This window comes from Aspergillus puulaauensis, chromosome 6, assembly GCF_016861865.1.
Source record: "Aspergillus puulaauensis MK2 DNA, chromosome 6, nearly complete sequence".
NCBI lineage: Eukaryota > Fungi > Ascomycota > Eurotiomycetes > Eurotiales > Aspergillaceae > Aspergillus > Aspergillus puulaauensis.
This window is the reverse complement of record NC_054862.1, coordinates 2,560,824-2,582,836: the sequence shown is the minus strand read 5'-3', so window position 1 is coordinate 2,582,836 and position 22,013 is coordinate 2,560,824. Positions and strand designations below refer to the sequence as shown.

The window sequence follows — 22,013 nt, the reverse complement described above, 5'->3', positions numbered from 1 at the left end:
CTTTGAGGATACATATTGGGGTGTTAGCGATGTTCTTCATGAGGTTCTTCATATGTGTCTGTGGCGCACTGAAAACCAGATACATTTACATGCTTTTCAACACATGGGATGAACCCTGGGTTTCTCCTCCTATATGGATCTTATCAGCTCTTGAACTTCACGTCGGGATAATATGCTTATCTGCGCCAGAATTGCGCGCCATATTAAGGGAAATTTCTCAAAAAGGTGTACATGCTGAGGTAAACTCTCATTCAAATAGTCAAACTTCTGTGTGCAATGTTTGACAGATCTAAGCGCCAATTTCTGCTCGACTGACTTGGGATGTTAAAAGTTTTTAGAGACCACCAAATATAATCACTGCTGGAGTGGCAAATGGTTAAGCATAATTATTGTTTTAATCTTGGTTTGGATAATTAGATTAATATCGAGGCCTTCATAAAATGTTTTGGGCGATCCTGAATAATGGCCACCGTAGAAAAGCCACCAATACTGGTATTATTTCTGTTGGGCGGTTGCGGAGAGGCGATAGAGGTGGCCAGCAAGATTATCAACTCGTTTAGCACCCTTTTTAGCTCAAATGAGTATATTCCTGAAACAGCAAAGCTACAAAAATTCTGAGGTTCAAAGACCAGGGCCTTGAGCATACCATGTCCCGGCGTCACCGCCCGAGTCCTATGGATTGTTTCTTAAATACTGATTCCAGGAGGCGCTAGTTCATGTTAGAACTATTTTAAAGCTAACAGTAACAATATAGATTTTATTCTTTAATATAAAAAGAGCTTCACCGGAATCTAAATATCATAATATACTCCAAATATCTTCAGTTCTCCTTTACAAGGGAGCTAACGACATTTAAAGTTCTGTCAAACTATTGATTGAGAGATCAAGATTTGCTTTACAACTCAGATTCAATAGAAGAGATAGCTTCTCTAATACAGACAACGCAGTAGTCAGACTATTCAAGAATCAGCAACAGTACAAAATCTCTGGGCGGAGTTAGCAAATATACCTGATCTGAGACATTGGAGATGATAACTTTCAAACATGTAAGAGTAGCATCAATGTTCGGAGAGTCACTAGTAATAACAGTGCTACACTGGTTGGCTATAGGAATAAGTTCCTCAAGGCAACCTTTAAAGAATTAGTATTCAGTGAAATTACAATGTCAGTATATAAGAGGACTAACCAGGAATGTTACAGTTGCCTATATCCAGAAGGCTTTCAAGTACTGGCTTGACGCTATCAATAGCTTGCGAAGAATTCAAAGATTGGAAGATTTCTGTTGTAGCAGCCACCGCGGCGCTAGAACAGAGAGTCATAACTAGTGCAGAAATACGCATCTTGTTCTTAGAGCGGTTGAGCTGCAAGATACTTCTTAATTTTGAAACACAGAATAATGATTTCTTATCTTGAAAGAATGCAGCCTTTTGGGAGTAGTATGCTGTTTAAATAACCCTTGTTCTATATAGTTAGCTAAGTGTTCAAGTGTTGCTGGCCGGACATTTGGGTTCATCCGCGAGTTTGCCTGTGGTGGATATGGTAGATCCTGCAGATACGACTATGAGACAAAATTATCCATAAAACGGCAATTGGCAAATTAGAAGCTAACTCATGCTAGCATTGGAATTGGAAAGGGGGTAACCAGTCCCGTTTAGGGGGTTTAGACGGTAAGCCTTGCTTGATACGTAGGCATCATGCCACTGCGGCGCGCATTCTCCACTCTGAGTGGTCGATCTCTGAACATTTACCCGTGGGCCTCAGAACCTGGAACTAAACATGTGTTGTTAAACGAGAGATCTCTACTCAATTGCTGTTGTTTGTGTAGAAGATTCGCTAGCATGGAAAGACCGACATGATAGGATACTAAGAGTATGAGACAAGCGTTTATGGGCTTATCTCTTGCTACAAGGCACCAACCGACTCCTGCGGAAACCTGCGGGATCGCGCTGTTGTTTTCCGAGCCGTTGGCGATATTACATACCTTACTGTAGAGAGGCAAGATGTGCCGTGCCCAAAAATTGGGCATTGATATTGACACTCGATATGCTGGGCTGCTTTGTATGGTGAGACGAAAGGTGTTGTTCTTCTTTACGTATTTTCTCCGCTAGTCAATTTCCTTGGAGTACTTTGAGACCAAGCCGCAGAGACCACATCCTCATTTATGGCGATGGCTGTGAGCTATATGGCTCTTGAAATGCTTGAAACGATATTAATGTCGCGGTGGTTAGCATGTATTGACTCCTTTGCTATGGCATCGTAATAACCCTTAGAATATTCGAACTTCATGAAACATCCGATTATCTGGTCCTTTGTACCTGACTGCAGGCCTACGGATTATTTATTTGGTGCCCTTCAAGATTGATTGTGAGAGTCGGATTGCCTCTGCTGGACCAGGGTGCGAGCTTGGCTCCAGCTTTATCTCGTCCAAAGCTACTCCATAGCTAAAACAGATGTAATTGTAATATTACAGGTAACAGGAGCAGATACTGGTCTGTATATAAAAACTTACATCGTAAAGGAGGCTGTCACTTTGGTGGTTCTAACATTATGCAGTAAAAGGCGGTATCATTTCAACTTGAACATACAATACCCGCCCCCTAATATAGCAGTTCCCCTAGTTCGCCATCTAAATTCTTATATAGAGTATCCAGGTTGACCCAGAAGCATGCTAAAGTGCTTTCGGGTTGATTCTGCAACTTGCAGTGAACAACAACATTGAGTAAAACATGATTATCCGAAAGAAAACAGGGCGGAAGAGTGGCAAGAAGAACGGAGCCGATTTTCCCGATAATCTTGGAATAAACGAGCTCCTATCATAAAAACCGCCCCATCACCATACCCTAGAGCAAGGGTGGCACAGTGGAAAGCGAATGAGCTAAACCGATGATGCTCAGGAGAGAGCCATAGTATATCCTCACCGTTTAAGACAATCCAGATATTAGATATCGATACTTGGTGGTGGGTGTTATACGACATTGAGTCACGATTGCCGTGTGGAAAACTAACGAACCGTGTACCAGTCTACCCATCGATATGTGAAGTACTGGAAACTGACAAAAGTGAAGAAGAATGCCCCTTGAACCTCTGCTTCCTGAGACCGGTCCTGGGACCCCAGATCTTAATAGTGTTATCGTAAGAGCCTGGGACCAAGGTTTGTCTTTCAGGAGAGAAGCCCACTGACACAGCCCAATCCAAATGGCCCTTGGGTGTCTGCAGCTCAGTACCAGTACTAATTTCCCAGATCTCAGTAGTCCTATCTTGAGATCCTAAAGCCAGTATTTATCCATTAGGGGGAGAAAGCCACTGATAGAACTGAATATATATGGGCTTTGAGTATCTGCTGTTTAGATCCAGTTCTGGTATCCCAGACCTTGATAAAATGGTCCTCAAAGCCTGAGGCCAGTAATCGCCCATTATGGCATAAAGACACTGATATGAGTGTGAATGTCCTTCGAGTTTATGTAGATATGGACCCCACGAATCTTCCAAGTTACATATCTAATCACTTACCGAGATAGCTGTATGTCTTGGTGCTGGTGTTGGCCTTGCCCTGGAATCTGCTGTAGTGAAAGTCTATAATCAGCACTGGCCTGCTGGTCAGATTTCCAGTATTATTTACGGCACAAGAGGGAATTCTCTGAATTAAAGGTAGTCCTGCTACCCGGATGATAGAAGGAGTGTAAGCGCATTTTCCGAAGAAACAAATGCCACCACCAAAATGGTTATTCCGGAATTTGGAAGGCATGTTCCAGTCCACGGCCGAACGTAAGAATCAATCATCAAAAACTTGAATAGGCTCGTCCAATGATTCAAAACAGTGGACAGCATTGAGTCTCTAACAAGTCTGAATACCCCACCAGGGTAGACCATGTGGCTGGCATAGTACATTGGTGTACGAATACAATAGATTCACCAGTTAACTCCCAAGGAATCTATAATAAAATGCTAGTCCCATGAAACCAATACTGCTAGTTGGGGAAGGTAGCAACTGAAGAATTAGGCACCAAGGGACTAAGGAACCTCGGCTTTGAGCAACTAGGTATTACTATAACTAGTTAAAATTACTGACTACTCTATACTAATATCTCGGGCTTGGTAGATTAAGCTAGCTTGTCTTTTATGGCATTTCGGCCAAACGGAAGCTTTGTCTAGGCGCTACCAGAACACTGGAATTATGGAGACTTCTATCTCCGCGGGACACCCTGTGGGCTGATGGACCCTGTCGGTAGAGGGGCAAACGCATCCGGGGCAATAATCCGTCCGCCTTGGCATCCATCTCACAACAATGGGCTCTTTGTTTGGCGGGCTGGAGGCTCAGACGGGTGCACACGCCACGTAATTGAATCGAGCCTGCAGACATATCTTGGCATCTTTGGGCAGTGCCTCAAGGCAGAGTTCATGGCATTGCTTTCCTAGGATCCTCGTATTCAGCACTCTGGCTATTACATCTTCGTGCAAATCAACTTTTTAGTTCGGGTCGTCATTTAGTGAAGTTGGTAACTCAGTTCTTTCCAACAGGCATGTATCCAGATGGATTATCTGCCTGTAGAATAAGATTAGCCATTTCCTCAACATGAGTACGTCTACGGCAGCCCCACGCGTATTGGGATCTAGATACTATCCACTCTTTTTAAGACCTCTTCCTGAGTTTGACATCGCCTGTGGCTGTTGGTACGTAGATCGACACGAAAAGGTTAACCCTTGACGCGGTCATAGAGCGTAGATTTCGGCATATTATACACCTCTGGTGCGCGACGAATATTTTGGGATTTATTAGTCTTCAAAGCGGAATTGCAAGCTTGATCCTCCCATCTTGCTTCATTGGTTTCCTAGATGAATAGCTTTTTGGTGGCATGGTGGTTGTTCGAATAGTTGTAGGTCTCTTGACTCGTGGATATTAATGGGGATGTCTCGGAATTACGTTACGGTACGGAGGTCGAACTTGTGATCAGTGACCTATCCATTTATCCGTTTCGGTCATTCCCTTGGCTCCTCTTCAGCTGCCACCCTAGTTTCCATGAACCGAAATGATCCTAAGTCTTGCGCGCTTTCACCAATCCGCCCACTGGCCACTGGCCACTTCCAATTCCCGGCTGCTTATTCCTCAAGTACTGAGCGTCCAATCCATGAGGTCCTAACTATTACCCCTGCCATTGCAGTCTCGAATTCCCCTATTCAAGTAACAAGGCAGTAGCCGCAACGCCGGACTCAGTGAGATGGAGGACAATTACGCCCCCCGCTCAAAACGTATCGCATGCATTATGTGTCGGAAGAGGAAGCTGAAATGCAACGAGAAAAGACCTGCTTGCGGGACTTGTTCTAGACTGGGATATGAATGTGCGTATGATGAAGGGCGTAAAAAAAGCGGACCCAAGGGGAACTACAGGAAGCAGTTGGAAACACGATTAGGTATGCCACCTATCCCTATATCAATCAAGACGTCTCGCTAATGGGCGTAACTGGAATAGCTCAGGTTGAAACCTTACTCAAGGCACAAGGTCCACTAGCCTCCGTCACTCAAGAAAACAATCTTGCCGCCACAGTATCGAACAATTTCACTATCACGTCTGAAATCCCTTCATTTGGGGACAACGTGGATCATCCGCTATCGCCGCCGACACACATTTCAGGGGAAGTACTCGCCAGTCAATTTTTTGAGCCTGCAGTTGAAACAAAGGGCAACGAAAGCACTGAGTGGCAGATGATAAGTCTAGGAATAGAGGAACCTCTCCCGAGTCAGCAAGCCGTAGACGAGTTGTATGATATTTTGTGACAACCCTTTTACTATTAATTCCAGTATCTGATTGGCAGTGCAGGAATCAGATTTATTTCGACAAGGTACATCCAAGTATACCGGTCATCCACCCTCCCCGACATCTCGCAACTAGCATTCTCGCTCCAAACGTACGTCCTCCCATATGCTTACAATATATCACATGGTGCCTTGCCGCGACTGTCTCAGATAAGTACCGCAATTTGCACTCTCTTTTCTATCAACGAGCTCGCAAGTATGCTGAACTGGAACACATGAGAGGTTTTGGCCAGGGACTACTATCCGTGTCTTATTGCCAGTCGTGGTTGCTTATTGCTACATACGAGTTTAGAATGATGTTCTTTCCTCGGGCATGGCTTAGTTCTGGCAAGGCTAGCCGACTTGTACTAATGCTCGGCCTAAATTATTTAGATGGCCCGGACCTTGAAGTAAAACAGATACTACCAGGCCCGAGGGATTGGACAGAGAAAGAGGAGCGACGGAGAGTTTTTTGGATGGCATTCTGCATTGACCGTTATGCCAGTGCTGGGACTGGCTGGCCAGTGGTCTTTGATGTGCGAGATGTCAGTGGCATCTTTAATACAGCCAATTATTCAATGTTTATGGTAACTGACTGCAGCACAGATTAGAACAAATGTACCAGCATCTGAAGAGGCGTTCTTGTGGAGCATACCACAGCGAACTCTTCCCGTGACGGATTTATTAGAAGGACGTGGGATTTCAACACTGTCTACATTTGGGAGCATGGCATTCATAGCAACGTTATTCGGTCAGATCCTCTCACAAACAAGTCGGCCTGACCCGAACGACGATGTCAACGACCTCAACAGCGGATATTGGCAGCGGCATAAATCTCTCGACAATATATTGCTTGACGTTGCTTTAGCAATGCCCAACTGTCTCCACCTTCCGGTTGGGTTGCCCGATCCGAATTCCGTTCTTTGCAACATGGTCCTCAATACATCCGTGATATGTCTTCATCAAGCTGCTATTTGCAGGGCTGAAAAAAGCAAAATACTTGAACAAGTCGTCAACAAGAGTAAAATGAGATGCACTGCTGCTGCTGATCAGGTCCTGAACATCATGAGAACAATAAGTCATGTAGATCTAAGCACAGTGTGTCCTTCAGTGATTTTTCCTCCAATAACGCATTACTGACGACTCCTAGATGAACCCTGTCGTGTCATTGTGCATTTATGTCGCGTCACGTGTATTATTGCAGCACTTGAGAACATGCCCAGACGATACGGCTGCCCGTTCATCACTACAATTCATCTTCTCAGCCCTGAGTGCCCTAAAACACAAGAATACCCTGGCGGAATCCCTTCTTGTACAACTAGAGGTCGACATCGATGGCACACCATTTAGCGGCCTCCAACGTCCCAAGCAAATTATTTCACCCAAGGAAAAAGTGATAATTGACAGAATTCTCATGGGCAATGCCTCATAAGCTAACCTGTTCTTGACCTTTAGGTTTCTTATAAGTCAAAAGAATGCGTCCTTTTACTCCCCCTCGAGAAATCTCAACCAAATGATAAGCGAGATGATATGAACACGTCCCCTGCGTGCACCTCGTTCCCCAACCCTGAGAAGACAAACGGGCCACAGACAATCAACCCACCGCACAGTCTCAACGCAGGAGGCCAATCAAGCTTTTCAAGTATAGATCTAGGAATGCAAGTGTCACCGGATACCGTCCACTCGGGATTGTCGACCCTTGGGTCAGCATCAGAATCTTTAAGGCCCGATAGACTTTCTCCAAGGAGACATTGGCCTCATGAAGCCCATTCCAACGACAACTGGCTCAATGGTTTTGAGAATAATAGTATCATGAATTCACAGTTAAGCGCGATGACGATTTCTCAATTTGGTGAAATCCCTACTCCAGATCGCATGCTTGTTCCAGATACCATCCCGCCGCCGGAGTCGAACGGGTCAGAAGCGTCAACGCAAGTTCCTCTCACGTGGGATTTCACTATTCCCTTTAGCACTAATAATTTCGATAATGGTGACAATATGGAGATAATGTTTGGGGAAATGAACGCGTTGGAGGAGGCACAGTCGGCTGGGAATTTGAGTTCCACAGGGTAGAGGTCAATATGGAATCCGGCGTCGATGCACTGCTACTGGCGCATGGAATGGTGCGAGCGGCATTTCACGAACTTTGGTTTAGACCCCAACAAATGTGACATAGCTATGTATAGTGACGATTGGAAGACATGGTCTTGAGCATTGTCGGGGTTCGGCGGCAACAAGGGCGCCGGCCCTTGGTGGTTATGACATCAACAATACCATACAACAAAAAAGTCAAGATGAACAGCGCGCCATATTATATTCTAAACTCGAGCTTGAATCTGGAAATTTAATTTTATACGGAGAGATTTATAATTCTTTCTTAGCAGTAGAGATGTGTGTAGAGGGGGCCGGACCCGAAGGATGATGAAGCTTAATCATCCGCGCACTGAAGATAGTTAACTTTTGTCGAGGTTCAAGGGATTCCCTGTGTTTTTGGTGTGATCCCTGTGAGTTGACGTGGACTTCAAGGCAACCTTAATAATGAATGTCCAGATACGTAGATCAACGGGTTAATTGGATAACGATTGGCTGGAGTCGGGTGAATAGACAGTCCGGCTTGTGTCGGTCGGCCGCACGCGAGACCGAATACCTCGATGAAACTTGGTGGAATAACTGACCCGTTGATCCTACGGAGCTTGCACTCATGGGATAGTCACAGATGTTTATCCAGAAACTAGCCTTGTAGCACCGAAGAAACTACGCATAATTTTCCATTCCATGGCTCATAACATTGACGGTAGCAAAATCCCTCGAGTTGTCAAACAGTGGCATCAGCGAGATGGCCTCCTGCATGCCTTGCTGTCCATCCTAATGCCCAATTACTTTCATTAAGAAAGGTTCTATAAGTGGAAACCATTAATAGTAGGCGTCACCTGTGGAGTAAGTGTTTAGTACTGATATTTTCGTTCCGGTGTTAGGGTCGGTGGGTAGGTCCTGGAAGTCGTCTTCTTTCTGCTTGGCCCCAAGCGCATCAACGCGATCACATAACTTTTTGCGGATTTGAAGACACTTTTCCATGCCTCGCCGCTGCTCCATGTGATGTAGACGCCCAGATGTATCTGTGTTAAGTATCATCTCCAACATTGTATCAAAACTATCAAGGTGCAACTCAAGGTCGGCTTTAGCAAGTTCAAATTGGTCCTTGTGGGCTTTGAGGCCTTCAATAGTCGGGAAGGAGTAGCGGCACCTAGCCGGGTTCTTGTCAGAAAACTATAGTAAATCAAAGTAGTTGAGCCCAGGATCTGCAGGACAGGTTTAAGGCCCCGTTGTCACTCGCAGGCTTGTGTCTACAAGGGTAGCACAAAAAGTTGACTTGTATCCAGGTTAAGCCAGCTCGCCTTGTATGTAGTCCAATTCACTTGTCCTTATTTAGGGTCGAGGGAGATTGCCCTTGAGGATGGTTCACATTCAACTACCTCGGCCTATGCCTGGCTCAATTCACTGAGCAATACACGCTCAACGCAGCGCTGAAATAACCAGTTGAAATATCCTAATAATTTCTGGAGCTCGTTTGTAAATACAACCTGTGTAACCTGCACTTCCACCGACTCATTGTACCTTTGGTAAAGTATTTCGCACATCGCATTTAATTCATCCGGCACTTCCAGCGACCGAACAAGATGGTAAGACTCCAAAGAGAGAAGTTGAGGGGCTTCTGAAAGCACTTGGTCCGGTGTGTGACGCTGTTGGTTAAAGTGCTGATGTATATCAGAAGTCGGATCAAAGTGCGAGGTAACGAGAGCAAGAACAAGGAGCCCTTGATCGCTGAGCACGTTCAATATCGATTCGGTGAATGTGTCGAGCATCAGGTGAGCTGGAGTGACAATGGAACCAAGAGACCGTCCAAGGAAGATCTTGAGGGTTGACTTGGCCGGATTCCACAACATAGACCTGCGCACCTGTCGTATGTATTAGTGAACAGGAAGAATTTGCGAATGGCTCTTCACTCACCATGGTTGGATTGGTACAGGATGCGCAGACCAAAAAAATTGCATAAGAGAGAGACACTCACCTTCTGGGAGCAACAACTTCAAATATTTAAAAACCAGAGAGGTATATTACAAATACAAAGGGATTATATACTTCAGTTGGTAACCTCAAAGCTCAGCTGTCCTCCACTTCGCGGCATCGAGACCCTCTGCCCACTCACACCAAAATCTGTGATGCATGGCCAGGCATAATTTTTTGATCTAGAAGGTGGCACCTGAAACTATTGGTGACTGCTGTACGCGCCATCTGAATACTTCAGTCTGTTCACACTAAGTTGAGCGCTAGGCTCAGGATAGATAACTAGGACTAGTAATTTTGGCGTCTTCTGCGTCTTCCCCTTTTTGATTTTTCTTTGGCTTTTGGTTTCCACCCAAAATACCGGAGTGACTGCAACCAGGGCCTCAACCATCACTTGCTCGGCCAAAATGTTACTGCATTGGGATTAAACTCTGGTTCATGGTATCAAACCCCCAACCCAGCTCAAACAGCAACCCATCTCATCAAGGATTTCTGGACAGCTATGTTGGCTAACTCCGCTTACATATTTTGTACTATTGCTGATCCTTAAATAGTCTGACGACTGTGTCGTCTATATTAGAGAAATTATCTCTTGTTGTACCGGAGTTGGAAAACACATCTTGATCTCTTGAACAGCTGTTTCGCGGAGATTTAAATATTATTAGCTCCCTTGCAACGGAGAACTGAAGATATTCAAAGTATATTCTAGTAAGGCTCTTTTTATAGTAAAGAATAAAAGCTACATGGTTATAGTTAGCCTTAGAATAGTTCTAACTAAAACTAGCGCCTCCTGGAATCAGTATTTGAGAAATAGTCCACGGGAATCAGGCGGTGACACCAGGCATGGTATGGTCAAGGCCCTGGTCTTTGAACCTCAGAATCTTCAAGGTATCTCTGCCGTTTCAGGAATATACTAATTTGAGCCAGAAAGGGTGCTAAACGAGCTGATTATCTTGCTGAGTGTCTCTATCACCTCTCCAGCCGCTGAGGGCTTTAGCAAAATCTTCAACAACCGCAACAACTCAAACAGAAAGTGTACCAGTATCAGCAGCTTTTCAGAGTGGCCATCGTGCAGGATCACCCAGAACGTATACCTTAAAGCACAAGGGCGTATGAAGGCTCCCCGATATTAATATACCATCTGAACCAATATTAAAACAACAAATATGCCCAACCCCTCGCCACTCCAGCAGCAATTATATTTGGTGATATCTCTAAAATCTTTTAACATCCCAAGCCAGTCGAGCAGAAATTGATACTTGGAGCTGTCAAACACAGCACACAGAAGTGGAGTAATCACTTGTCAAAAGTCACTGGATCTAATAACCCTATACGTGTCTCTATCTGGAAATAACATATGATATTTTCGGGCCAATTCAGCACCCCGTCCCCGCCTGGATTGCGCCAGAAACAGCAAATTCTTTGAGTGGATTCAAGGTTACCTCGGTTAATAAACTATCACGAAAATTTTCATGCAAGACTATAAAACATCAAGACTACCTGGTCCGCTTCTACTGTACATAAGCCTTCTGGGATTATCAAGACATTTGCATTTGCTTCACAGTTCATGTTACCACCGGAAGCAAACCCTAACAAAACTTATTTCGCCATGGGAAAGTCTCGTAAATGGATCAAAAGTGAAATGGAGAAATTGCACCCAGAAAAGGACTATGAGCAGATTTGGAGATTATCAATCAGCTACAAACTTGACGACTTTATCATGAACCTTTTCTATGCCGCAATGTTTCCAAATATCATTGTCCCTGAGCAGGCTGCGAGGCCAGTTTGGCGAGAGGACGGTGGAAAGGTCCTGCACAGATCCACGCATCGAGCGCAACAGACTGGAAACTTCGTGTCTCTTGTCTCCTGGTATGGCGCATCGGACCCGAGAACCCGCAAAGCAGTCGATCACATCAATTCGTTACATAGACACTGGATGAAAAGGTACCCTGGAGACTTTTCTGATGTCAATGACTATATTTATACACTTTCGACATTTGCAGTACTGCAGGATCGACTGCTTGTTACGCTGGGGCTACCTGGTCTCTCAGAGAAAGAAAAAGTGGCAGCTCATCTCTTTTGGAGAGATATTTCACAACTTTTTTATACCGAAGGACGAAAACCACTACAACAGTTTCCTGGGGATTGGAACGAGATGATATCTTATATGGAGAAGATTGAAAACTCGCGAGTTCCAGGAACCAAACAAGCTCATCTGGCTGCTGAAGCGTTTTTCGATCAATTCGCGTTCCGTTACTTCCCATGGGGCTTGCGTTGGTTGGGGCGGATGTTACCAGTATGCCTCTGCTTACCAACAACCCTCGAAGCCTTGGATATCCAGCCAGTGAACTCTATATTATCCTGGTTTGTCAAGCAGTGTTTGGCTATATGGATAACAGTTCTTATCGACTGGCTTCCTGACCCGAAAAAGGCGGATTGGGAAGTGCGGGAGGAGCAAACACCGTCCGAAAGGGTCAAGCAAAATAAACGAGCGTCGGATCTGGACAAAGGATTTGTTATGTATTTCTCTAGACGACATCGTGCGGAGATTGAAGACATCTCTTAATCTTATTTATGGAAACAACGAGAGGTTATTCCCATGTTGTTCAGGGTTCTTTGATATTCTGCACCTTTTATTGGCTGCAGATACACTTTTACGAACCTCAGTTGGGCTGAAAGAAGCTTGTCCAGTTGACCGATATGGCTAATATCAAGGCGCATCTCGCTGTTAGCAACCAGAGCAGGTTAATACTATGGTTAACTATTCAATATATCTCCAACACATAAAGTGGAATAATGCTTGTTCTTTCTTTAATCAAACTATGGCATGAGAATGAACTAAAACAATCAATAGTAGGTATTCTAGCTACTGCATGAAATCGGATGGATAGCTTGAAATAGCTGCAAGCCGGGTCGCACCTAGGGCTCAAGGTGCAATAGCTCTTCGACTCACCCTGCTGGGACCATGAGATACAACAGGGTCAACAGTGGCTCGGATAGTTTGTTGTCCCGGGGTCGACACACCCATAGAGGCCTGCATAGAGACTCCACAGGCTTAACTTAATTTCTGGACTAGAGCAAGGCTAGGCAGATACCTGCACATGCGGCCAGTATGCTTCATGTCAGAACTGAGCGGTATCAGTACACGCCAGTACTTAGGGAACCAACCGAGGTAACCTCACATGCCCCGACAAAGACGAACGTTGTGTAAACAAAAGCAGCAATTGCCAGTCCTGTCTGAGGGAAACCCGAAGGTGTTTCCGAGAATGATCCGAGGCTGGAGAGGCGCTTTATAAGACAAGGAGCTTGCTCAATCGTTTTATTAATTGGCTGGTGGCATTTAGCAGGTCTGCTTCTAGTTGGTCTTCCATCTAATTATTTTGCTTTAAAGCATACCTTGATCATTCCTCTGCCAAGAGCATAGTGTAAAAGTAGCTTGTTACAGCTTATCATAGCCACTACCCACGTATAATCCCTGCGGGTATATATCGGCCATCATGTTTTTGCTTGGCGGTATGGTTTTTGTTCAACCTGCGAATACCACTTTCTCAGCTCGTATAGTAGCGAGCCCCGTTAGACTATACAGCACCCGCTAAGTTTTATTTCCCGCCATGAAATTTCCGAAAGACGTGGTTGATCGTATATCTTTTTTCACCCCAACTCTGTCTCGACCACACGCATATGCTAGCATGGTAGGATTTTCGATTGCTGTCTCTCTATCGAGATGACCCTTCGGAAGTACTTGCTATTCTCTCGATATTTAAAGCACCTTGTTCTCTTGCCACCGTTAGTGCCGTAAGAAGATTACAATATCACATGAAGCTCCAAACCTTTTGCCTGTTTGATTGGCTCGATAATGTTATTATAATAGGATCTGTTGTCACATATTCTGGTAACTGGTATGACCAGGGTCCTATTGTCATGGTACGCGCCATCAACTCGATCCAGACATCGCCGGCTACACTCGACCGTCACGGGCTCTTATGTCTATTATATCCACCCTGAACCGACACCGGTGAGGTTTTGTTCGCGTTCGGGAGGAGGGACTCCCCAGAATTCGTTCCGGGGTAGCGTATGGGGGCAATCGGGAGATCATTGCTGTTTAATGGAGAAATACCCTTGGAACGAAGGCAACGGCCCTTGAGACATATTCAGTCAAGCGGAACGAAATTAGAAAGACAGTAATCATAAAGACCGGGAGTAGCACGTAGTCAGGTTCACCTGTAATAGATTTTTTCAAATATAAGTCATAAATCTATAGCAGGCTGTCTAGTTACTAACAGACCAGGTACGCGCTTTCAACGAACAGCTGTTAGATCCAACGCGATATTTCTCTTACTTAAATATTAATAAGACACTAAGTCCTGTTACTCCCGCTGGCAACTCCTCCATCTTATTCAGCTATCCGCGGCCTCTCTTTAATATATATAATATACTTGGTAGTAGAAGTTGGGTATATATACCTCGCCAACCCTCAAATTAACCAGCTTCTTCAGGACTTGCTAGAAAAAATTAATATTAGGGTTAGCTGCCAGATCACGTGCTACCTTATCTAGATTTAGGTTCATCTGATAACAATTGTAGTAACCGCCTTTGGGTACATCGACCTTCTGACCTCCAAACTCGACCTGGAATGTCGGACACTTAGGGCGTCGACTCGGTCATCGAGAGGGTCAGTACGATGTCAAGGTTAAAGGTAAACCTGATTATCACATACGAAGTAAGTGGTTAGATACCAGTTCCGATGCCAAGAAAATAGCTTACTAGTTCGTATTCAGGGAGTTGGAGGCGGCCGGCTTCGATATCGCGGAGGTACCACTGGTACCATTTCTAAACACTCAATTACTATCTTGAAAGTAATAAAAAAGCAATTACTATTGATCTAGAACTGATAATAATGTTTTATAAATGATTTTTAATCGATTTAAACTCCTGTTGGTGGAAGGAGAAGCCATTTTTAAAAAGTTTGCGATGGTAAGTGTTGCGAAAGAGGTGGCTCGAGATGAAACTAGTCTAAAGCTTAGTTGTGGGTCATGTGATCTAAATATCGATTACATCAGCAGTTTCGGCTCGAGCGACCAATTTTAACACCGCGGGTGACCTGGAACCACAAAAAAAACGACACTGGTTGGCCTGCAACCACGGACCCATCCGCCAAAAAAAAATAAAAATAAACAGAGCCTCTGGGGGAGAGAGACAATGCGCAGCCGGCCCACCACTCCGGCAGATCGCATGCAAAGTGCAGCGGACATAAGACTCCGAACTCTTTCTAATCCTCACAGCCACTCCTGTGACGTGTCTACATCTGATACCGAAAATTTAAGTTCTCCCTATCCGTCCGGTCCAGCAACGCCATCGCCGCAACCTCCCCCGCATCAACCGGATGCACGCGATCCCGCCTATTGTTCTCCCACATCAGGTACCCCCTCAACGCAACCAGCACCGCCCCACCAACCGTGCCCCCCGCAATCACAATCTTAAACGTTGTCGGGTACTGGTTGATCTCCTCGTTCGCAAACACAAGCAGCGGCGCGATCCCGTTCGAGATGCAGTACGAGGCCCAGATCATGCCTGCCGTCACAGCTTTCTTCGTGTGCCCTGATGTGTTGGCGGTTGCGAGGGAGAGTGTCATGACGTACACAACGGGGAAGAAGCCCATGAGGTACATGCCCCAGAGCGGGACGATTTTCGCAGCCGACCAGTCGGCGCGCCAGATAATTGCTGCGCCGGCGATGACAGGGAGGCAGGAGAATGTGCCGATGTAGATGCGCATGTTGGGGATGAACACGGAGATAATTCTATGCCACGGTTAGTGATCGCACCCCATAGAAACCGAGACCAGTAGTATGGCGACATACCCAAAGCTCAACAACGCAACAAACCCCACAGCCCCGACAACCCCAATAAGCAGAATCGTCATGATCTCGGAGAACCCAAAGCTTTTCGTGATAATCGTCCCGAACCCCGTCAACGCCCCATTCGTCAGCATAATAAAGAACGTCACAGCGACATACGCCCACGCCTTGGGATCACAGAGCGCCTCGCGCACCTGCTCCTTCTTGACCTTCTTATTCTCAATCCCGATCTGCTCGTCCGCGATTCGCAGAATCGCAACCCGTCTCAACTCAGGTGTGAGAAATCGCGCAGTCATCGGATTGCTGGGAAGGATGAACCAGATGGCCATTCCCCAGACGCTCGTCACGCAGCCGATGATCATGAATTGGTAGCGCCAGGCGGCCAGCGCGCCGTCGATTTGGCCGATTGCGTAGAGCAGCATTGCGCCGACGAGCGTGCCCAGCCCAGTGGCGGAGTACCAGATTGCGATGCGGAGCGGGTGTTCTTTGCGCCGGTACCACATCGCTGTTATGAGGCTGAAGGCGGGAGAGACGCTGGCTTCGGCGAAGCCGAGGAAGAACCTACCAATATAATTAGTCTTTTATGGATTGAGGGTGGATAGTAGAGGGGTGGGAAACCTCTGCACAAGCAGACCCTGGTACGAGTTCACGGCGACGGTGCAGACTGTGACGCCTCCCCAAATCGTCATCATAATGCTAACATACTTTGCCAGCGGCGCTCTTTGCGAGAGATACACAGCCGGGGGTGCTAGTAGACATCAGCTGGAAAAAACACTCCCTTGTCAGGGAAGCCACATCAGAAGGGTAAACGTACTGCCCAAAAGATACCCCCAATAAAAAATCATCGTGCAGTACGAATACCGCGACAGATCGACCCCCGAGCTATTCACCTGGAGTAAATCGAGATCGGTTAGGATGCCGAACATCGCGGCGCCCGTCAGGCACGCCTTGTCCATGTACTGCAGCGCCATGGTAAAGAACAAGACGGGCATGAGGACCGCGTCGACCCGGCGCACGCATTTGCGCTCTTGCTCTTCCGTATAGGTGGAGGTGTTGTCGCCGACGAACTCGGCGGCCGAGTCGAGGTGCGTCGCGGTGGGTTTTTCGTCGTACGAATTCATTATGAGGGAGTTGGGTAGGCTGTGACAATATTCAAGGGAAGGCAGGGTGGGCGCTGGATATGGGGTGGTATATAACCTCGCGCCAAGCTTCTCATCTAGGGAAGCACATGCACAGGACTCTCCCAAGTACCTCGTTTGAAAAAGGTATTGCGGGGTCGAGGCTGGGGTAGCGACAGCAATCCGAGAAAGGCCACCCGCTGTCTGTAGTGACTGTCCTGTCATTACGAAAATATATCTCATTGGCCAATGGCCCCCGTCTATTGTAGCTATCCAAGACGGTAGCGCGGAGTTTAAACGCACATAGCAGCTGCCAAATCCCTGGGCGAAACCGACAGATTACCAAGATCAATGAGATTCCGAGGTAAGTGATCGAGAGATTTCTGATGGCTTGGACCTGAAATTCCAGTATTCCTTTAGTGCCAAGTGCCTGGGCGAGATCGACAGCCACCAAGATCAATGAGTCAATGAGAGTCCGAGGTAACGTGATGGAGAGATTTCTATGGCTTGAACCCGAGATTCCAGTATTCCATTAGTGCCAATTAGCAAATGATCTGAGTGTTTGCTGTCACATTGTGCGTGGATGATGGACGCCCTTGCAATTACCTGGCCTAGCTAGTCTTGGCGGTAAACGGACTGTCCCATTGTTATATACCCCTTTTGTCATCATCGCCTGTTAGCCTTTCGAGGTGTAGGAAAAGCACTCTCGCTGCTCTAACTTCCATTAATCTCCAGTTTGAAATCCCCCACTTCTGCCGAGACATACAGAAATGGCAGGAATATGTAAGCGGACCAAACTGACCCTGTTCTGCCGCTGGTGCAACAGGTGACCGTGACGGACATAGAGCCCCTTCGTCGAATATCTCGTTTCGGGGGATACAGGCCGCTTTGTCGGTCTTCTCTCATGCATGATCCAAGGCTCATTTACGTGCGTACTTAAACCACCTATTAGACCTATCCAACTCACCCATCAATAGAATGGTCAGCCTCGAATATTCACCTCCATGGCAGCAGGCGAAGCCGAGAGCCCACATCGGTTAATGCGCAAGACATTCGCATTGTTCGTCTGGTAGTTTATGTTCTTCTTCATCGGCCGTGCGCCGTGCGTTGGAATCGTTATCCCTTATAACGATCAGATGCTGGCAGACGTTATCTCTGGCGAAAGGGAAGGCAGCGGGACTGGGGCTGCGCGAGTGTCTACAGCCTACCAAAACCCCTCTCAAAGCATACTAATGATGGTGCAATCCAGGTCATTCTAAATAATATCAATGGTTTAATTCGGCATCGCCGGCGTGCCCGATCTCGTCAACGCATTGATAATGATATTGATTTGTATGAGGAGCTTGATGAGAAACCGAAGAGAGGGATGGTTGAAGTTTTGTTGAATCGGTGGTTTGAATAGATGTTGGGCTTTTGGTCTCGCGATTAGACAAACACTGCTAGCTCTAGCAATGTTTTGTATCTACAAATATAGCCTACGACAACCTTGGAATACGTAACAGAAGAACTATAACTCTCAGGAACAGTGGTCTCATTGCTACATTGTTAAGTCTAATGAAAGTTAAACAACAAATATTATTCGGTGGCTCAGTCTTTCCTCCCCGACTCACAGTTTGGACCGTCTTTCGAGCAATTGCATCACGAAGTAGGCGACTATACAGCGACTTAAAAACATACTATTTATATAATACTTAAAGTATACCTGAGCTGTACTCTTGGTAAATCGTGTTGTGGGGATGGGATAAAGGAACTTGAAAAGGAAGGGAACAGCAAAAATGAAGAGCATACAGAAGAAAGGTATGTCAGAGGGAACGTGAAGATTTTGAACACAATATAGGAAGCCAAAAATTCAGAGGCTGGTATACAGCGGGTATCAAATCTCCTGAAATTCCTGATCAGGGTTTGGCGTGCCAACCTGGGAGCATGCCAAAACACCATTTATACAGCTCCAATCGTCTGAAAGAGAAAACGAAAAGGGGGAAGCACCGCATAATGACCATGACCAGAAAGAAAATAAGAAGCAGAAAATAAACGGAAACTACTCACTAGCAGCAACAAAAGCAGCACGGCCAGCGCCAGTCGTCGCATTCCCGCTACCCAGCGTCAAGATAAAGCGCAGCCAGCCCAGAGTCAGTTTCTGACCGCTGCGGTCAAAATCCGGGACCAGGGTACTTGCGGCCTTGAACTTGCTCAGCTTGCCAGCGTACGGTGGGTAGCGGATGGTGAGTATCGACTCGAGCCAACCGGGGCTACTGGTTATAGGGCGGCGGTGTACCCAGACATCAAAACTATAATGACCCCGATAAGCACCATAGCCACTCTCGCCGACGCCACCAAATGGCAGGGTAGGAATGTGAAGGGCGGCATCGTTGCAAGAAACACCGCCGGAACGGGTAGAGGAGATAACTAGAGAACATGTTCATTAGATAACTGCATTCTTCGGGGGGTCAGGGACACAGGGTATGCCGTACTCTTAGCAACGTCGGCTTTGGATCCAAAAGGATAGAGCCCGAGTGGAGTACTCTGCACACTGTTTGCAAGGTTGATAGCCTCGTCCAGGTTCTCCACTGGCAGAATTGTGATAAAGGGACCAAAGCTCTCCTGCATGCACAGCGAGTCCTCTACAGAGTCAATCTGGACAACTGTAGGCTCAATAAAAAGCTCCTTCCCGTCCAATTCCCCACCAAGCAAGATCTTTCCCTTGCTGTTATCGAGCATAGACTTAAGGCGTTCAAAATGACCCTTATGAATAATACGTGAGTAGTCCGGCGAGGCCCTTGCACCCTTAGGATAGAACTCCTTGTAGGCCTTTTTAAATTCCTGCACTACCCGAGTCACAAGCGATTTATCGATGAGGAGGTAGTTCTGTGAAGTACAGAGCTGGCATGCATTTACAGTCTTGCCCCAGAGCATACGGCGTGCTACCAGGCGCGGGTCGGCAGTCTTGCTAACAATTGCCGGGTTGATACCACCGAGCTCGAGCACCACCGGGGTCAGGTTAGGTGCTGCTGCCTTAGCAATGATTCGGCCGACATTGGCACCGCCTGTAAAGAAGATCTTATCCCAGCGATCGGCCAAAAGAGCCTGAGTCTCGGACACCCCACCCTGGATGACGGAGTAGCATGATGGGTCTAGGGATGCCTCGCAGATCTTTTGTATGACAGCCGCGCTGTGGGGGGCGTTCTCAGATGGCTTAATAACAACAGTGTTACCGGCAGCGATGGCACCAATGGCGGGGCCCAAGGTCAGTTGGAAAGGGAAGTTGAATGTACTAGGAAAAAAGCCATTATTAGTTTCTCTTGCGCTTCTGTCACCTTTGTTCAGAAATTTAACAAACTTACCCGACTACCAACACGCAGCCGAGGGGATCCTTGCGGATCTTGGGGCTCATGAGTTTAAAAGCGAGTTCAATATCAGGGGCCTTCTCATCCTTCGCCCATTTATGGAGATTCCGAGTGGTGAAGACAATGTCGTTGAGCAGCCAGCCGCTCTCGGCGAGTTCAGTCTCGAAGCGTGGCTTGCTCAGGTCCCGGGCACAGGCCTCGACGATCTGCTCCTCGTGGTCTCTGATGCTATAGAAACGTCAATCCATCATTCACCCGGATTTAGGACATCTTATCCGTCCACAGAAGGTGTACTACTCACGCCCAGTATAGCTTCCGGAGTTGGACGAGACGGAACTCGACATCGCGGGTCTTGTGCTCTAAGAACGACTTGCGGATGGCAGAAATGAGCTCGGGAATGGCTTCAAGGGAGGTAAATTGAAGGTCAGGAATCTGGACGCCCATGATGATAGATAGGGTGGCAGAAGATACTGGAAAAGGTGTAGGGCTATGTGTAAAGTGAGATTGAGAAAAAGGCAGTTCAGGGGCCTGGTTAGGGACAGCTGCCATGCATCTACATGCACTACTCAGCTTATTATTTGAAGAACAGGAACCAAAACCAACGGTATTAATTTCAATAATTCTATCATTGTAACCCTATATTCCGCATCTCTGCAGTAATGTCTGCTGCCGAGGCAAATAGCATCAAGTTTGCCATAAAACTAAGGCTTACCGAGCTATAGACAACATTAAGTTTGGTATATCGCCACATCTACCTAGACGGATAGTTTGTTGCTCCGCGTGCGGCGCATGGGTCCCCGATCTGCCATTCATAATGTCATTTATACTTTTCCCCCCTCTGTATACAGACCAACCCCTGTTCCATAGCGTATATGGTCTGCAATAACATGATCCTTTCTCTGACAGCGCAACTAACTACGGTGTACATACTAGACTAGGAAATGTCAGACAAGCCGAAGCGCATCTTGCACGTCGTCACCAACACCGGGCACTACGACGACCCTTCCCACCAAACAGGTCTATGGTTAACCGAGCTCACGCACGCCTGGGACATCTTCGAGTCCCACGGATATGAACAGAGCATCACCAGCCCAGCGGGCGGCCGTTCTCCCCTAGAGCCGCGGTCGCTGAAATTCCCCAACACCGACAAGAGCGCAAGAGCGTGGCAGGCCGATCCGGTGCGGATGGGGCTTCTAGAGAATACCGTCAGCCCCGAGCAGGTTAACTCGGCCGACTTCGACGCAATATACTTCACTGGTGGACATGGCGTGATGTATGATTTCCCTGACAGTGAGGGTCTGCAGCGCATCACGCGGGAGATCTTTGAACGGGGTGGTATTGTTGCCTCGGTCTGTCATGGCTACTGTGGCTTGCTGAATACCAAGCTTTCTGATGGTACTTATTTGGTTGCTGGGCGCGAGATGACCGGGTTCTCGTGGAAGGAGGAGGTGCTTGCCCGTGTAAATAAGCTCGTGCCCTACAATGCCGAGGAAGAGGTGAAGAAGCGCGGTCCCTGGTATAAGAAGGCTACGCTGCCGTTTGTCTCCTATGCTGTGGTCGACGGCAACCTGGTGACGGGGCAGAACCCAGGGTCGGCTAAGGAGACGGCGAAGAAGGTTGTTGCCGTCTTTGGCTGGTCATGAACGCCGGCACCAACTCTATGGGCAATACAGAGATACCCTGGGGTGGATATCCGCTGATGATGTTTGCGGGGCCGGTGGTAGAGATCTCGAGAAAGAGAGAGTCGTATAGTGAACCAATCAAGCCTGACTACCCTATGTACATGCGCAAAGATACAAGAAAACATTTAATACATGAAACCTCCTCTAAGCCCCTTATT

The 22,013-nt window shown here is 46.9% G+C and overlaps 7 protein-coding genes across 7 annotated transcripts; 3 read left to right on the top strand and 4 right to left on the bottom strand.

The window, feature by feature from the left end:
- Positions 1 to 895: 895 nt before the first annotated feature.
- Positions 896 to 1,340, bottom strand: APUU_61002S (uncharacterized protein; the record flags this gene model as incomplete). Its single annotated transcript, XM_041694295.1, has 3 exons — positions 896 to 955; positions 1,010 to 1,131; positions 1,187 to 1,340. 3 exons carry the CDS (start codon positions 1,338 to 1,340, stop codon positions 896 to 898), a joined length of 336 nt encoding a protein of 111 aa, XP_041560140.1.
- Positions 1,341 to 5,216: 3,876 nt separating this feature from the next.
- Positions 5,217 to 7,864, top strand: APUU_61001A (Zn(II)2Cys6 transcription factor; the record flags this gene model as incomplete). Its single annotated transcript, XM_041694294.1, has 8 exons — positions 5,217 to 5,409; positions 5,469 to 5,757; positions 5,817 to 5,904; positions 5,963 to 6,008; positions 6,185 to 6,336; positions 6,398 to 6,889; positions 6,942 to 7,184; positions 7,247 to 7,864. 8 exons carry the CDS (start codon positions 5,217 to 5,219, stop codon positions 7,862 to 7,864), a joined length of 2,121 nt encoding a protein of 706 aa, XP_041560139.1.
- An 840-nt stretch (positions 7,865 to 8,704) lies between these two features.
- On the bottom strand, positions 8,705 to 9,735 carry APUU_61000S (uncharacterized protein; the record flags this gene model as incomplete). Its single annotated transcript, XM_041694293.1, has 2 exons — positions 8,705 to 9,035; positions 9,428 to 9,735. 2 exons carry the CDS (start codon positions 9,733 to 9,735, stop codon positions 8,705 to 8,707), a joined length of 639 nt encoding a protein of 212 aa, XP_041560138.1.
- Positions 9,736 to 11,465: 1,730 nt separating this feature from the next.
- On the top strand, positions 11,466 to 12,422 carry APUU_60999A (uncharacterized protein; the record flags this gene model as incomplete). Its single annotated transcript, XM_041694292.1, has 1 exon — positions 11,466 to 12,422. The coding sequence occupies one exon, from the start codon at positions 11,466 to 11,468 to the stop codon at positions 12,420 to 12,422; it is 957 nt and encodes a 318-aa protein (XP_041560137.1).
- A 2,733-nt stretch (positions 12,423 to 15,155) lies between these two features.
- On the bottom strand, positions 15,156 to 16,832 carry APUU_60998S (uncharacterized protein; the record flags this gene model as incomplete). Its single annotated transcript, XM_041694291.1, has 4 exons — positions 15,156 to 15,654; positions 15,715 to 16,272; positions 16,330 to 16,459; positions 16,526 to 16,832. The coding sequence occupies 4 exons, from the start codon at positions 16,830 to 16,832 to the stop codon at positions 15,156 to 15,158; spliced, it is 1,494 nt and encodes a 497-aa protein (XP_041560136.1).
- A 2,035-nt stretch (positions 16,833 to 18,867) lies between these two features.
- On the bottom strand, positions 18,868 to 20,617 carry APUU_60997S (aldehyde dehydrogenase family protein; the record flags this gene model as incomplete). Its single annotated transcript, XM_041694289.1, has 4 exons — positions 18,868 to 19,235; positions 19,301 to 20,100; positions 20,171 to 20,401; positions 20,475 to 20,617. The coding sequence occupies 4 exons, from the start codon at positions 20,615 to 20,617 to the stop codon at positions 18,868 to 18,870; spliced, it is 1,542 nt and encodes a 513-aa protein (XP_041560135.1).
- A 497-nt stretch (positions 20,618 to 21,114) lies between these two features.
- On the top strand, positions 21,115 to 21,816 carry APUU_60996A (type 1 glutamine amidotransferase domain-containing protein; the record flags this gene model as incomplete). The annotated part of the gene is made up of 1 exon (XM_041694288.1): positions 21,115 to 21,816. The coding sequence occupies one exon, from the start codon at positions 21,115 to 21,117 to the stop codon at positions 21,814 to 21,816; it is 702 nt and encodes a 233-aa protein (XP_041560134.1).
- Positions 21,817 to 22,013: the final 197 nt, after the last annotated feature.